General features: G+C 40.6%; 1 protein-coding gene across 2 annotated transcripts in view; it reads right to left on the reverse strand.

Moving 5' to 3' along the window:
• The window catches only part of MAPK10 (mitogen-activated protein kinase 10), an 85,583-nt gene that overhangs the window by 2,428 nt on the left and 68,293 nt on the right, over positions 1-14,862 (reverse strand). For both annotated transcript variants that reach the window (XM_009883937.1, XM_009883936.1), the window contains exons 10-11: positions 6,054-6,117; positions 5,343-5,420 (exon numbers count right to left, since the gene is read on the reverse strand). In XM_009883937.1, the coding sequence (XP_009882239.1) occupies positions 5,343-5,420; positions 6,054-6,117 (142 nt within the window). The remainder of the gene's footprint in view (positions 1-5,342; positions 5,421-6,053; positions 6,118-14,862) is intronic.

The raw sequence follows: 14,862 nt of genomic DNA on the forward strand, positions 1-14,862 counted from the left end.
AAACCCAGCCAAAAGGTGTCCTGGTCAGTAAGCAACACTTCATTTGCTATTCTCAGCACCTGTCTGATGCTACAACGGCTTGTTCCTGAAGGGATGGGTGCCAGGTGAAACAGCGCAGAAATGACAGAGGTGCATTCAAAAGAGAAAGAGCCCTGTTGATGAATGTGCTCTTTGGCAGGAAGCTTCTCACTGGCTGCAGGGTTGAAGAAAAGAGCAAAAGTTTAGAGCGGGTGAGAAAGAGCTCCTGGGATCTGTTCCTGGCTCTGCTATTGACTTGACAGCTACTCTTCTAAGCCATACATCAGTTTCCTTGCTGTAAAGCAAGGATTCCCTCCTCAGAGGGCTCCTGTGAAGTCCCATTTAATTAGCACCTATGGAGGTGCCTTTAAGACTTCAGCTGCAAAGTGGTACAGATGTAGGGGGAAAAAAACCAAAGGAGAACCACAGCTTTTGCTGTTTCCAAAAAAAACCCCTTGTCTTGGGGATTTGCTCAGCTTCTTATAAATCATGTCATTAGTAACTCTTGATATCCAATGTCACAGTGCTTGGCAAGTCCACTAGCTTCTTATTTTAGGCTCTGCACAAAACAGAAGAGGAGTTGTTGGGTGACAGCAACAAAAGTGACCAAATCAGACAGCAACTAAAAGGCAGCGACAGAAGAATAAAAGAGCAATTTTCAACAAGACAGGGGACTGCTAAGAATAAGGTGCACTAAGATCAGCGCTGTTTACTATACTCGGTATCCACAAATGACAAGACAGTTGGAAATGTTAGGTATGAAACTATAGCTGGGCAGTGAAGACCAGGGGAGAGTGCGAGAGGAGGTTAGATAGTATGCAGTGTCAAAGCAGAGGAAATCTGCAAATATCAGCAAGGTTATTTAATTTGGACAGAACTTAAGTTCCCACCAACTGGAAAAGAAGAAACAAACCCCCTATTTTAAAAAAGGGAAAAAAGGAAGACCTGGGGAACTACAGGCCAGTCAGTCTCACCTCTATGCCTGGCAAGATCGTGGAACAGATCCTCCTGGTAACTGCTAAGTCACATGGAAGATAATGACATGATTGGTGACTGTCAACATGGCTTCAGTAAGGGCAAGTTGTGCCTGACAAATCTGGTGGCCTTCTACAACAGGGTTACAGTGTTGGTGGATAAGGGAAGTGCAACTGACATCATCTACCTGGACTTGTGCAAGGCTTTTGACACTGTCCCGCATGACATGCTTGTCTCTAAATTGGAGAGACACGGATTTGACAGATGGACCACCTGGTGGACAAGGAATTCCCTGAATGGCCATACTCAATAACTTGCAGTCAATGGCTTGATGTCCAAGTGGAAACCAGTGATGAGTGGCATTCCTCAGGGGTCAGTAATGGGACTGGTACTGTTTAACATCTTTGTTGTCAACATGGACAGCAGGATCAAGTTCACCCTCAGCAAGTTTGCCAATGACACTAAGCTGTGTGGAGTGGTCGACATGATGGAGGGAAAGGATGCCATCCAGAGGAACCTGGACAGGGTTGAGAGGTGGGCCTGTGCCAACCTCATGAAGTTCAACCAGGCCAAGGGCAAGGTCCTGAACGTGGGTCACAGCAATCCCAAGCACAAACACAGGCTGGGTTGAGAATGGATTGAGAGCAGCCCTGAGGAGAAGGACTTGTGGGTGTTGGTTGACGAGAAGCTCAACATGAGCTGACAGTGGGCACTCACAGCCCAGAAAGCCAACCACATCCTGGGCTGCATCAAAAGAAACATGGCGAGCAGGTCAAGGGAGGTGATCCTGCCCCTCTACTCCACTCTCATGACACCCCACCTGGAGTACTGCATCCAGCTCTGGAGTCCCCAACATAAGAAGGACATGGACCTGCTGGAGAGTGTCCAGAGGAGAGCCACGAGGATGATCTGAAGGCTGGAGAACCTCTCCTATGAAGACAAGCTGACAGAGTTGGGGTTATTCAGCCTGGAAAAAAGAGAAGGCTCTGGGGAGACCTTATAGCAGCCTTCCAATATTTGAAGGGAGCATACAGGAAAGGTGGAGAGTGACTCTTAATCAGGGAGTGTAGTGATAGGACGAGGGGTAACTGTTTAAAACTGAAAGACGGTAGGTTTAGGTTAGATATTAGGAAGAAATTTTTTACTCTGAGCGTGGTGAGGCACTGGAGCAGGTTTCCCAGGGAAGTTGTAGAGGCCCTATCCCTGGAAGTGTTCAAGGCCAGGTTGGATGGGACTTTGCGCAACCTGGTCTAGTGGGAGGCATCCCTGCCAAGGTCAGGGGAGTTGGAACTAGATGATCTTTAAGGTCCCTTCCAACCCAAACTATTCTATCATTAATTCTAAATAGTCTATAGCCTTGTATTAAATCTTTTATTTAATGGAAATACCTACTGTTTTATAATACCAGTGAGAAACACTTTTAAAAATGCATTAACCAAATAGAAAATAGTATTAGTAAACTCCTCCCATATCTTTGAATAAAACAGTTTATATCCTTTACGTCTCTGCTTTAGAAATGACATAGCAGAAGAGCCTGAAACTGCTAGTGAAGAGTTCTGCTGCTCTTCTTGGTAAAGAGAAGAATTGAAAATAAATAATACATTTTCTGTGGAACCCAGAAGGAGACCTCAACAGAAGATGCACATATATACTTATATGGCTATCACACATGCGTATGTGTATTTTGGAGAGGATATAGATGTATGAAAGGTATATATCTTCATGTTATAAGGGTGTGAATTAGTCAGCAGTCCTGAAGGTTGATTAAATTTAGTGGCTGTTTCTCACATGTATTGTTGGGACTGAGTTCCACTGAGAAAATATTTTATTCTAAGTATGTTTATTCTCCCAGCTGAGTAATGATGTGGCATAGACCCTTTGAATAGATAACAAGTCAGTAAGGGGTACTGTGTCTGAATTTATAAATAAAACAGAATGATTCAGCAATTTTGTAACATAGAGAGAATAGAAAAACAACAACTATTATCTAAAATTAAATTCAATATTTATGTGTGCATGTGGACACGCATATGTTATTTGCACATGTTGCTTACATGTTTACGTAATACATATAAACACACCTACATGTAAATCTTTCCACTCTGTTCAGCACTACTAGTGCCTTAAGGAGATCGATTTGGACACTGTGAGCTATGAAAGACAGAAATCAACTAGATAAAGTGTAGAGAAAAGCAGTAAGTTTGAAAGATTGAAAGATGCAGGTAGTGAAGTTCAAAGTAAGGAAGACTGATTAGGGATGCGAGAATGGAATTTACTTGAGCTAAAAGTTGCCAGAAAGAAAAATGGAGGAAACTGTTCTCCTTGTATTCTGGAGACAGGAACAGAAATAACAGATTTAAACTGCAGCAAAAAAATATTTGGGCATGACAATACAAAAAGCTTTTTGAAAGTAAACAAGGTAGCATACAGAGGTTTTCTGGAAGACACAGCAGAAGTATCTGTTGGGAACAGTTAGACACAGCTGATTTTGGACATGAGCATAAGGGGGACTTGAGGTGCCCCCTAGCCCCACATTTCAAACTTGAATGTTGTTGTATTAACTAATTCTTCACAGTACAAGAGGAAGCACTAAGTGACTGACAACCTGATACGCAGGCACTCAAAGTAGCCTACACTATCTATTGGTAACTATTACCCTTGATGCTGTCAGCTTCAGCTGTCTTCCCAAAAGCTCTGATCAGGTAATCATGGAAACTCATCTCCAGTTTGCTTGCTATGATTGCTGATAGAGTGCCAAATCTTAGCCTTCTGAATTCTTGCCAAGAATACTGACAAATGAGAAATGTGTGTGCAGTCTTCCTCACTTCCCTTATGCTCCAAACTGGTGACTCATTTTACCTCATTCTTTCAGTATTTCATTCAATTGAAAGAAACTAAGTCAGGTGCACAAAGTGATGAAAACCACGAAACCTAATTTTTCATAAAAGAGCCTCATCTCAGAGTAATTTTTAAGTAGTTGCTATACTTGTTGGTGCCTAACAGTCTAAAAACAGTCAAAGGGGAACAGCAAAAGGAAGACAGGTAAGAAATGGCAATTTATGTGTTTGGAAGTGTTTTACATAAACAATAAAAACCTTCCACATAGGAAAGCCAGAACATGGCGTACATAAAGAAACCCCATGGTAGTTAATTCCTGAAACTGGCAACTGCAATGTTTCTCAGTTGTAAATCAGACTGCAACCACCATTCTGTAGCAGAGAGATTTAAGAATGAGGATTTATCAGATACTTGTCAGGGCTCCAGATTTCTTTTGACTGCTGGTACAGTAGATTGGTAAATTAAATCTGCAAGTCCTGTAGTTTGTTTGTACTCAGCAAGAACACAATGGATTGTTTTCAATATCTTACTTCATTGATGTCAAAATTCAGGTCCAGTGCTACTGCTCTAATTATTTCCATCCAGCACTCTATTGACTTGCTCCTTTGTTGACATGTTTCCCCTTGTCCTGTCAGTTACCAATGATGCATTCTTGTTCTAATATCAAGTTAGCTGAGCAGCAAGTGAAAAATGAGAATGCAAAAAAAAAAAAATCTCTCTAAAAATATGCAGAGAGCACTGAATTAAATTATTTTACTTTGAGGAAAGGCTCTGCAAAAGGTAGGTAGTTTTACCCATAAACACTACTGGAACACTGCTCAAAATCCAGGCACTTCAAGTCTGCCAGTGAAAGCGTACCTTCACAAATATGTATTTCTATGTACTGGCAGTCACACTTTGCATTTCTGTGAAGAGACAGCTGATGTGAATTTTCCTCAGATAAAATTTAGTTACGATTTTCTTGTATAGGACTTTAAGAATCTCTGTTTGAAGACAACTTTCCCTTCTCATTGAAGTGTCAACCAAGATTGTCAGCAAGCTGTTCTAATGTTATCAGACTTCTGAAAGGATAAACTACCAGAGTAGGTACTGTATGCTTACATAGTGTTGTGTGTGTGTGCAGTGTCAAGTGTCCAATAGATGGATAAATGGTAACATCACTGATTTTGCTTATATCAACTAGCAGAGTATTAGTTCAGTTATCCATCCAGAAGCAGTATAATAATAATAGTGTGAGATAAACCTCCCCCCACACAGGAATATAATCTGTAACCACAGATCTTTCCACAGAAAATATCAGGACAACTATACCTCAAATAGCAAGCAGACCAATTTTTAGGTATTAACATGACAGTGGAGCACAATTAATCAATCCATTAGAAGCACTGGAATGCGTAAAAACTTCTTAACTTGCTCTACATAACTGCAAGTGTAGCCCAAATGCTTCAGGTATCTCCATTTTCTTTTTGTCAGTATAGAAAACACATCAGTTATTCAATGGGGCTGAGTACCTGAAGGAGAAGGCTGTCCTTTTACTACGCCGTTTTTAGTCTTTTCTTCAGAATTCATTACTTCTTTGTAGATGAGTTCTGGAGAGAGAATTGCAACAGTTACAAACAGGAACCAGCATGTGTGGTCAGGAACAAAACAACTATCATGGAACACTGTGTCGTAGTCCTCTCATGCGCTCCCTCAGTCTGCCCTGCCTTGTCCTCACAAGTCTGACAGCTAGCTCTACTCGCCTAAGACCTCTCTTCCATTCCCTTCCTCTCCTATCGTCTCTTTTTGGAGCTGAATTGAGACAAATAGGAGTAAAATATAACACACAAATTGTTCAATGCTGCACTACCTAGAAATGAAGCAGTACAGGAATACAGTGCTTTTCACTGTGGGTAAAATTCTGGTGCATCGTTCTGCTGAACAGTATCCTGTTCTCCAGATGATATCCTTAGATTTCAGTGAAGCACTGGACTCTGCATCTCCTGTGTGAACATTAACCTGTATAGACAATGATAGCCCTCAGGACATTTCTTATATTTTCACTACCACAGAGCAGTTACTAGGGCCAGCGTCAATTCTTCATGTCAAAGGAATTCTTTTGGTTTTGTCAATTCCTCATGTCAAGGGAATTCTTTTGATTTTACACAGATGCAATTGGTGGTGGGACGTGGCCATTTTGCTGCTGAAATATCCCTTCCTGTATAATTCTAAACTGTGATTACCTTTCCATTCCTCGATTGTATGTTCCCTTTCATCCAGCTGTTTATCATATATCTGAGGAGGAGGCTGCAGGAGAGAAACAAAGCTATTTAGTGGATTGTCCTCTACATGCAAACCCACACAAAACACATTTGAATATTAAAGAGATTAACACTTCTGGAATTCAATCCTCTATGTAGAAGAAATCAATATATTTCTCCTTTTTCCTCTTTTAAACAAGAGGCATAGTTGCAATAGAAATAGAACCTAGGTCAACAATGCCATTGTGCTTATACTGAGCCCAAACACTCCACACACAGATTGTTTTCAATGGCAGAGAAAGTACTGTCTGAGTACCAGACAAATACCAATCCTGATTAATTTGTAGTAATAATATTACTATATTAATTTTTAAGTTGCCCTTTAGACATCGCACTCGCTGCTATACAAACTTCTCAGAGTAACTGTAATTTTAAAGTAAATGTCCCTGCCAGAATTTCTGATCCATGTTCCAAATTCCCAAGCTTTCCAGTATACATATTTTTAAATAACTTTGCTTTGACCAGAAAGGCTTCTTTCTTTTTCTTTTGTTATTTTTTACTGTATTTTCTAGTTGATGGGAACATCACTGAAGCAGCAGATCATGGAATTTACGGAGATAAAGGCAACTAGAGTTTCCGAGAGCCTGAATACCTGCTTTCATTAGGTATCTAAGCCACGTGTTCCTTGTCTGTCCTGATGTTAGCTGCCAAATACAGCAGCCAATTAATGCAGAGGACTCTCTCCTCCTTCCTTCTACAAAGAAGCTTCAGCATCTGAGGTAAGAGTATTGAATGAAGATAAAAACAAGATCTACGAGAGTTTTCTTGCTCCTAAGTATTTCCTCTAACTTTCTTCTTGGGCACTCGACCACAATGGTCCCTTTCAAAACATCCTGCTATTAAATGCACATTTACTGACCTGTTTTCTGATTCACTAAGTTGCGAATTTGCTCTCAGGACTCTAACATTAAGCTATTTGCATGCTACAGATATAACTGAGAAAGTAATAGCTCAGTGACGTAATGTGGACCAGGACAATTATATGATAGCTGAACTGGACAAGTCCACTGAAAACAAGAGAAGTTCCTACAAGAGTGACGTTTGTATCACGGCTAAAGACAGGGGAATTAGGTGAAGTACTGGATTATCAAGTCTCATACCTGAGAAAGTGCCAAGAGAAACCTGAAACATGTGCCATGAGTTAAAGTGAATGCCAGGCCGCAGGAGGGGTACCTGAGGTTTTGCTACATCAGCAAGGTAAGACACAACCACATAAGAAGTCTGAATCCAAAACCAATGCAGCTGTTCTCTTATGCAGCATAACAACCATTCTCGATCCCTTCCAGTCAGTCCTGAAGCTTAAGACAGATTCAACCAAAATCAATGCATCTCCATGGGCACTCCATATTTCTGCTGATCGTGATATCAGGGAGCTGGATGTTACAAAAGAGTGCAGGTGACCCTCACCACTGCCCAGCAGGATATGGTAAGTACGCTCCACTTCTCCAGCTGAACCTGCTCAGCCACTTAGCCAGCCCTGCAGCGTGCATTTCCTACCGGGGAAAAGCAGAGAAAGCTGACAAAGACAAGGAAACCCTGGGGGTCTAAGAGTTTACACAAGACGTACAGGTGCTGTCAGCTCCACTACGTAGCTGGCTCTTGGGGTTTATGGTAGCAGTAGGGGAGGTGTTTGGCTGAGCTGTAGTCTGAATCACAGCAACAGACCCATTGGTTCTCTGTCAGATGGAAGGAAAGCAGGTAAACCAAGTTGGACAAGAATATCCTGCACATTTTTAAAAGTTTCAGGGAGGGGCTTACAAAAAGCACAGGGTGTGGGTAAAATTGCTCCTACCAAGTGTAAACACTCTTTTTATGCCTTCCATAGAAAAACAGGGGTATTTCTCCCCTAGCCACAAGTAAGAGGATAGATTCCTTCACTAATTCAATTCCCAAATGCAAATTACAGAATCAAAAGGAACAAGCGATCAAATGCACATTCCTGTCGTCAGTGCACACAACCACAAAATCTTTGGCTTACGTCTCTTCTAATTTATTTCAGGTATGTCTTAAGCAGGCATAATTGGCTAATAGACAACAAGAAAAGCAGCAATAGTTATTTCCTTGATTAACACATTGTGGAAACAAAGACATTTTCCAGGGAGAGAGTCCAGAATAATCTCATTTGTTAATGAACTCCTATTTTGCTATGAAGACAATCGAGGGAGAGCAACCAAACTCTGTACTTCACACACCACAAGATGCCAGAAACTGCACCTGCACAGCATTCTAACTGCTGTACCAGAGTTTATACTGCAGATCTTTATTTGTCAGCTAGCAGAACTCAGAGCTATGAAACATGGCTCTAAGCAGTAATGTGAGAGCCAAGGGAAACAAATATTCAGTGTGATAATGACATGAATAAATCCCTCCTCTTCACACAGACAGGATCTATAAACTCTAAAACCTGTGCAGAACATAGGTGAATGGTGCTCTGTTGAGAGGCCAGGCCAGCGGTCTCACGCTGGGAGAAGTGAAGCTTTCCCATCTAAATTCTCTAATACAAGGAAATGAGCCCTTATAACATATTTTCATTGGTTCAAGGCACAGAGTTGACCTGAGAATACCACAGCAGTTTCAGGAATGAATTTATTTTCTCACAATCCTCATTAATCTTAATGAGAACCGCAAAGCCTAGTACATTGTTATAAACCTAGATAATCCCCTCCAGTATTATTATGACCGCCCATTTTCTGCTAACTTGTTTGGTTTGGGTTTTTTTTAAACCAGGTTCTAAAATTAGAGGGAGGAAGAGAGGTTTTTAACACGAGTATAGCCACAGCAATGGAACAAAAAGAGCAGCTGCAGTACCTGGGTCCTCCTGGGCACCTGATTCCAGTCTTGGTTGGCCTAAAAATGACTCTGCTGCCTAATTCAAATGCCTTAGAAAATTACTGAGTTAATCATTATTAGTCTTCTATCTGGATGCAGCTACAGTATTATAGACATTCTTACAAATCCTTCATACAGCACATCCCAACTGAAAGTCATATGGTTTAGTTTGGACAGGTTTCAGAAGCGGTATAATTAAACTAGTATTAAATCAAAGCAGAGTGTGGATCAAGCCTATGGGTGGCAGCATCTAGCTTCAGTTTAAGGTAGCCATTTTCTTCCCAAATCATACCGATATGTAAGCAATTGCATTGGCAACAATAAAAAAGAATAGAATCTGTTTTTGAACACAGAAGAGAAGGAATGAATTGTATTTTTCTTGTATATATTAAAAGAATTCCTTGTTGTTTCAGTGGTTCTTGGCCTTGCATTTTACAAATGTGTTTTTAAAAATATTTTTGCATTACATTTAACATTCGTTGAATATAATAAAAATTGCAACCCCCAACCCTCCAAAATATTGGCAAGGATCTTTTGCTAAACTGCCCCTCCCAAAAAAAGCCCAACAAACCCAACAAAAACAAAACCCCCAAAAGACAGTTTTTTTCATGTGATCAGATAAACATCAGGAGACTACTGGATTTTTTAAATACCTTTCTAATATCCCGGGAGGAAAAGCTTTTCTCCAGGGAAAAAAGCAAAACATACGTTGAGGCTGATATAGTCTCACTTTCCCAAAGCAAGACAGATTGGTTTGTATGCTACTGCTAGAAAGCAAAGGGCATGGGCTGAAGCTCACACTTGAATAAATTGTGCCATCTCTGTCCCTGCCTCTGCAGAGCTAGTGCCAGCACAGTGCAGACTTTGAGATGAGCTGTTTTTAGAAAGCTTGGCAGGAGCAAGGCTTGATTCTGCATCTGTTCCCAGAATTGCAGGGTCTGGAGCAGTAGTTGTGGAGTGGCATACGAGGCAACAATAGAATTAGCAATATACAAATACCAGAGGCAATGGAGGCTGTAAAAACTAATGGTGTGAGGTTAAACAATGTGTTAAATATCTTAGATCCTCATAGTAGGCAAATATAAAAATTCCTTTGTGTTTTGCTACAACCTAGATTGTGTTACTGATACTATTTATACATTTATTTTTGCAGTGCAAGACAAAGCACATCAGTGTGCTGTCACCAGAGGCCTGAAGTCTCTTTAGAGAGGAAAGTGTCAATGACCTTGGATTTCACCCTGTATTGCCCAGGGACTCCACGCTGGGCTGGGAATGATCTCAACTGTGGATGTGGAAGAAGAGATGCCTCCGTGCCCATTCGTTCCTTGCACTCTTTGCAGGGCCTTTTGGAAAACTCCACACAGTGTGCATCAAAGAAACTGTGGTCTGAGCTGCTTCTGAACAGCTGGACAGTAAGGATACCATGAAGCAGGAATCAAGATGACTGAACAGCTTGCAGATACATACAACAGCAAGCTGGAAAAAAGCTTTAGTTTTGTTTGGAAAAGAAAAAGAAGAAAACAAATGCCTCTTCTCTAATGACTACTTCCCACTGATATTAACAGATATTGCTGCAGAACCTGTGTTCAGGTTCCATAATTAATCAGCTATAAATGGATAGATGTCACTGACTAGAGGAAATATCTGTACTTGTGTACAAAGCAGAGCTGCAAACTTCTTTTGTGAGACAACAGATGTGCGCCATGGACCTCTAAGCAGAAAGCCAAACCCTCTAAATGATTGCTAAAAAACCCTGTGGCAGTTCACCGAAGAGTTTAGATATACCTATACACACAGGGCTGAGCAAGAGAAAAGAACACCAGAAAAGGCACACAATCTGATCGCCTTGATTTTGCCATGAAGTGTCACATGTACTTAAGGTGACACCTTCTTTGAAATGTTGCTTGCCAAAGTCACAGAGCTCTCCAGAAGTGCTTCTCCATCATCATGGATGCTCAGCACTCACAGGTAAAATAATAAATGGGTGATTGTTTTTTTTTTTCTTAGGAGAAACTAGGAAACTTGAAATTCATTTGAGTAGACTGTCTTTAACAGCTGGTCATAGATAGTTTATACAGGGCTAACAGAATACAGCAGCCATTTCTATCCTGGACAGGACCTCCAACTGAGAACCACAAACCAACCTCTCTTCCTAAGCATTGTAGGAACCAGCATCTCACTAATAAAATGTAACACACAGGTTGGCATGCACACAAAAATGAATGATAATTCACAACTTGGCCCCTTGTGGGTGGTCCTAGATGCAGAGATACTCCAGTGAAATAGAAATCCTATGAAAATAAAACTAATAACAAAAGCATTGTAAGTTAGAGTGAATAAAACCCCACAAAAATTTTCACTGTTTTGAAATTCTGTCAACATAGAGAAATGCTTAAAAAGAACATTTTTAACATCTGTTCTTTCCATTTTCTAAGAAATCTCTCTTCTAATATATGGCATATGTCAGATAACAAGTAATTACTGCAGGTACAGTAAAATCCAAGATGAATTTTGAAACCAGTTAACAGAAAACATCAGATAATAATCTATAGCAAATTTTGCTACTAGATTTATTCCCATGGAATGGGACTATACTGTTCCCAAGTGGGAACCAGTATGAGATCACACAGATATTCAAAAGTTTCCAAACCAAAGTGATTCCTAAATCATTTATAGGTCAAGAAAAAATGTGCAAGATTAGGTCCTAAACAATTGCCCCTAAACAGCAGAAAATCTTCTAAAATATGATCTTCCAGAAATGTGCAAGCAAATCTTTTTGATCAAAAAGTACTTGGGTTTTTTTAAAAATTAAATAACGTAATAATTGAAAAATTAAGGAGAGGAATATACAGCAGCTACAGTCTTGCAGAAGAATGTGCCTTTGATACAGGTAAGTAGGTATCTCTCCCATTCAAAATTATTTCAAATGCCAACAATACGGAAGAAAGACCAGGCAGTTTAAGCCAACGCAGTCCTAGAGAACAACCAGCATGAGTGTTATGAAATTTGATTTCAGAGCCACCCAAGTGGCAATGCTAAAGCTATTCTAAAGCATGTGTCTAGGAATACATTCTGTTCACAAACAATTTAAGTGTTTTGAGATAAAAACATGCATATAAACAGCATCGTGTAAGCATTAGGGGAGATATGAAAAATTAAATATAAAATTTGAGATTTATTCACAGATCATCTCAATGAGGGATAAGAATGTATAGGAACTTTGAAATAAGGCAGCTGTATAAATATAAACAAAGTCTCAAGCACAGCATTTTCAGACAAGAAAACAGAGAAGCTAATATGTCATCAGGGAGATACTGAGATTACCTACAATAAACAGGATAGTCTACATATGGACGCAAGAGATGTTGGAAATGTCTTCTTTCCTAAAAAAAGAACAAGAACACTTTGAGGGAGAGAGGTATCCTGTGTCTCATTTATTCATGATAATAGTCCAAATGCAACAGCATTTGGTAGGTTAGCTAAAAAAGTGGAACTGAGACAGTTTCTGCATATAATATAGAGGAAGAAGGAACCTTTAACTGAAATATAAAACAGAGAAGTAAGGGCTATAGGTTCCTATTCTGATTTTGCAATATATTTCCTGTGTAATATTAGTAAATAATAATTTTCTCCTTTGAACTCTGGTTTTCTGACATAAATTAGGTGTGAAGACTGATAACAGATTCCTAAAATCTTGGGAATTCCATAAACACACATTATCTGTATGTTTTCATATTTTTTAAAAACTCGTATTTTAGTTATAGTTGGTTGAATACAGAAATTATCTTAACTGTGAGTAACACTATTCAAATTAATTTCAGAGCAATGATACATGCTCTGGAGAACCTAACACTGTGACTTTATTATCCAAGATACTCTCTCTTCCCCCTCTACTCTGCCCTGGTGAGGCCACATCTGGAGTACTGTGTCCAGTTCTAGGCTCCCCAGTTCAAGAAAGACAGGGATCTGCTGGAGAGGGTCCAGCAAAGGGCTACAAAGATGATTAGGGGATTAGAACATCTCTCGTATGAGGAAAGACTGAGGGACTTGGGTCTCTTTAGTCTAGAGAAAAGAAGATTGAGGGGGGATCTTATTAACGCTTACAAATACTTAAAGGGAGGGTGCCAGGGGGATGGGAACAGTCTTTTTTCAGTGGTGCCCAGTGATAGGACGAGGGGTAATGGGCACAAGCTTGAACATAGGAAGTTCCATCTTAACATGAGGAGGAACTTCTTTACTTTGAGGGTAGTGGAGCACTGGAACAGGCTGCCCAGAGAGGTTGTGGAGTCTCCCGCTCTGGAGACATTCAAACCCCGCCTGGACGCTGTCCTGTGCAACTTGCTGTAGGTGACCCTGCTCTGGCAGGGGGGTTGGACTAGATGATCTCCAGAGGTCCCTTCCAACCCTAACCATTCTGTGATTCTGTGATTCTGTTAAGCTGAGTGGGCACAAAAGAAGCTGGCTAACTACGTTAGTGTGTTAGACATAAGAATTTCCTCTAAACCCAAAATCTATCTCACCCATTCACTCCACAGGTAAGCGTAAATACTGTGCAAGGCCTGTTTCTAAATGTAAATATGATGACTGTTTCAGAGCCATTGAGGGCTTTGGATGTGATTTGCAGAAATCTGTGTGAGAGTCACAGCACTGCTGTGTAACCTCTTGCTGTTAGTAAGTAGCAAGTACCACAACTAATAATATATCCTCTTCCTCTCTGTACCAGGGAATCACAACATGGCATTTAAGGCCAACTAGAAAAATTTAATGCTGTTACTCATCGGGGGGGGGGAAAGGGTATTGCATACCTACCGCTTTCCATTTGTGTTACAGTCTTTGCCCAGTAGAATGGACATAATGGTTTTATTGCCCCCATACAGCCTGTGAAAGACCATAAACTTTTAATAGACTTATAACAAGGCACTGTTACTGTCTCACTGGTCTGCTTTTTAATTGGACAGGGCTATTTTATTTGTTCCCCTCACATTTATAAAGCTGTAAATCTGGGCAGATGCAGAGGGTTGTTACCTCCAGGTTAAACTTTGACACCAAATTTTCTGCTTATTCCCTGAACAGTCTTTATTTCTCCTCACAGTCTACTCCAGCACACACTGACACTTCATGATATTGCTACAGCTCACTTCAAAATTCCTGTCACATTAAATGCTTTTAGTTATCTGTCCTCCTAGGCCTCTGAACCAAATGAATACTGTACAACAGATGCCTAGCTGCCCTAGCTGCTTTTGATGAAGCCATTTACTGGGGAGAAGGAGTAATCTAACTAGGCAGCTAAGTTAACTAAATTCACCCCAATGCTATACTGGTTGAAAATGCCATCTTGTTTAATACCTCTGTATCCTACTTTCTGTGTTATCCCTACTCCACAGGGTTATTGATAGTGAAAGGAATCCTGCCCCATGTTATGCACTATGGGAGGAGGACTCACAAAAACCCACAAAAACAACACCCCACCACCAAATCTTCAGTCACATGATGAAAGACCTCACTCTGTCAAAAAATGCTTATCAAGTGCTATGAAAGAGAGAGTGCAGTGAACGTGAGCAGATGCTACACAGTGCAGGCTTCTAAGTCCCAGTGGGGCAATCAGGAAAAACAGTGGGAAGTTAAGCACAATGCAAGTGACCAAAAGTATCTCCATCACTCATTTTCCTATCGCTCTCTTGTCAGGTTCCCTGGCCTGCACATTTGCAGGTCAGTCTGTGAAAAAGCAGGGTTGCTTCATAGAACCTCGTCATGCTGCATATCCTAAAGGAGAATTCATTAAGGTGGTCCTCTACAAACTTTCCCTAAGGAAGTGGCAGAATATTCGTCTTTGCTAATCTATCCTTTCTCCCACACCTCCCCATCCTTGCCTGCCCACTTTGCAGTCAATAGGTAAGTCCTA

This window comes from Charadrius vociferus, unplaced genomic scaffold (assembly GCF_000708025.1).
Source record: "Charadrius vociferus isolate BGI_N301 unplaced genomic scaffold, ASM70802v2 scaffold684, whole genome shotgun sequence".
In the NCBI taxonomy this organism is placed as follows: Eukaryota; Metazoa; Chordata; class Aves; order Charadriiformes; family Charadriidae; genus Charadrius; species Charadrius vociferus.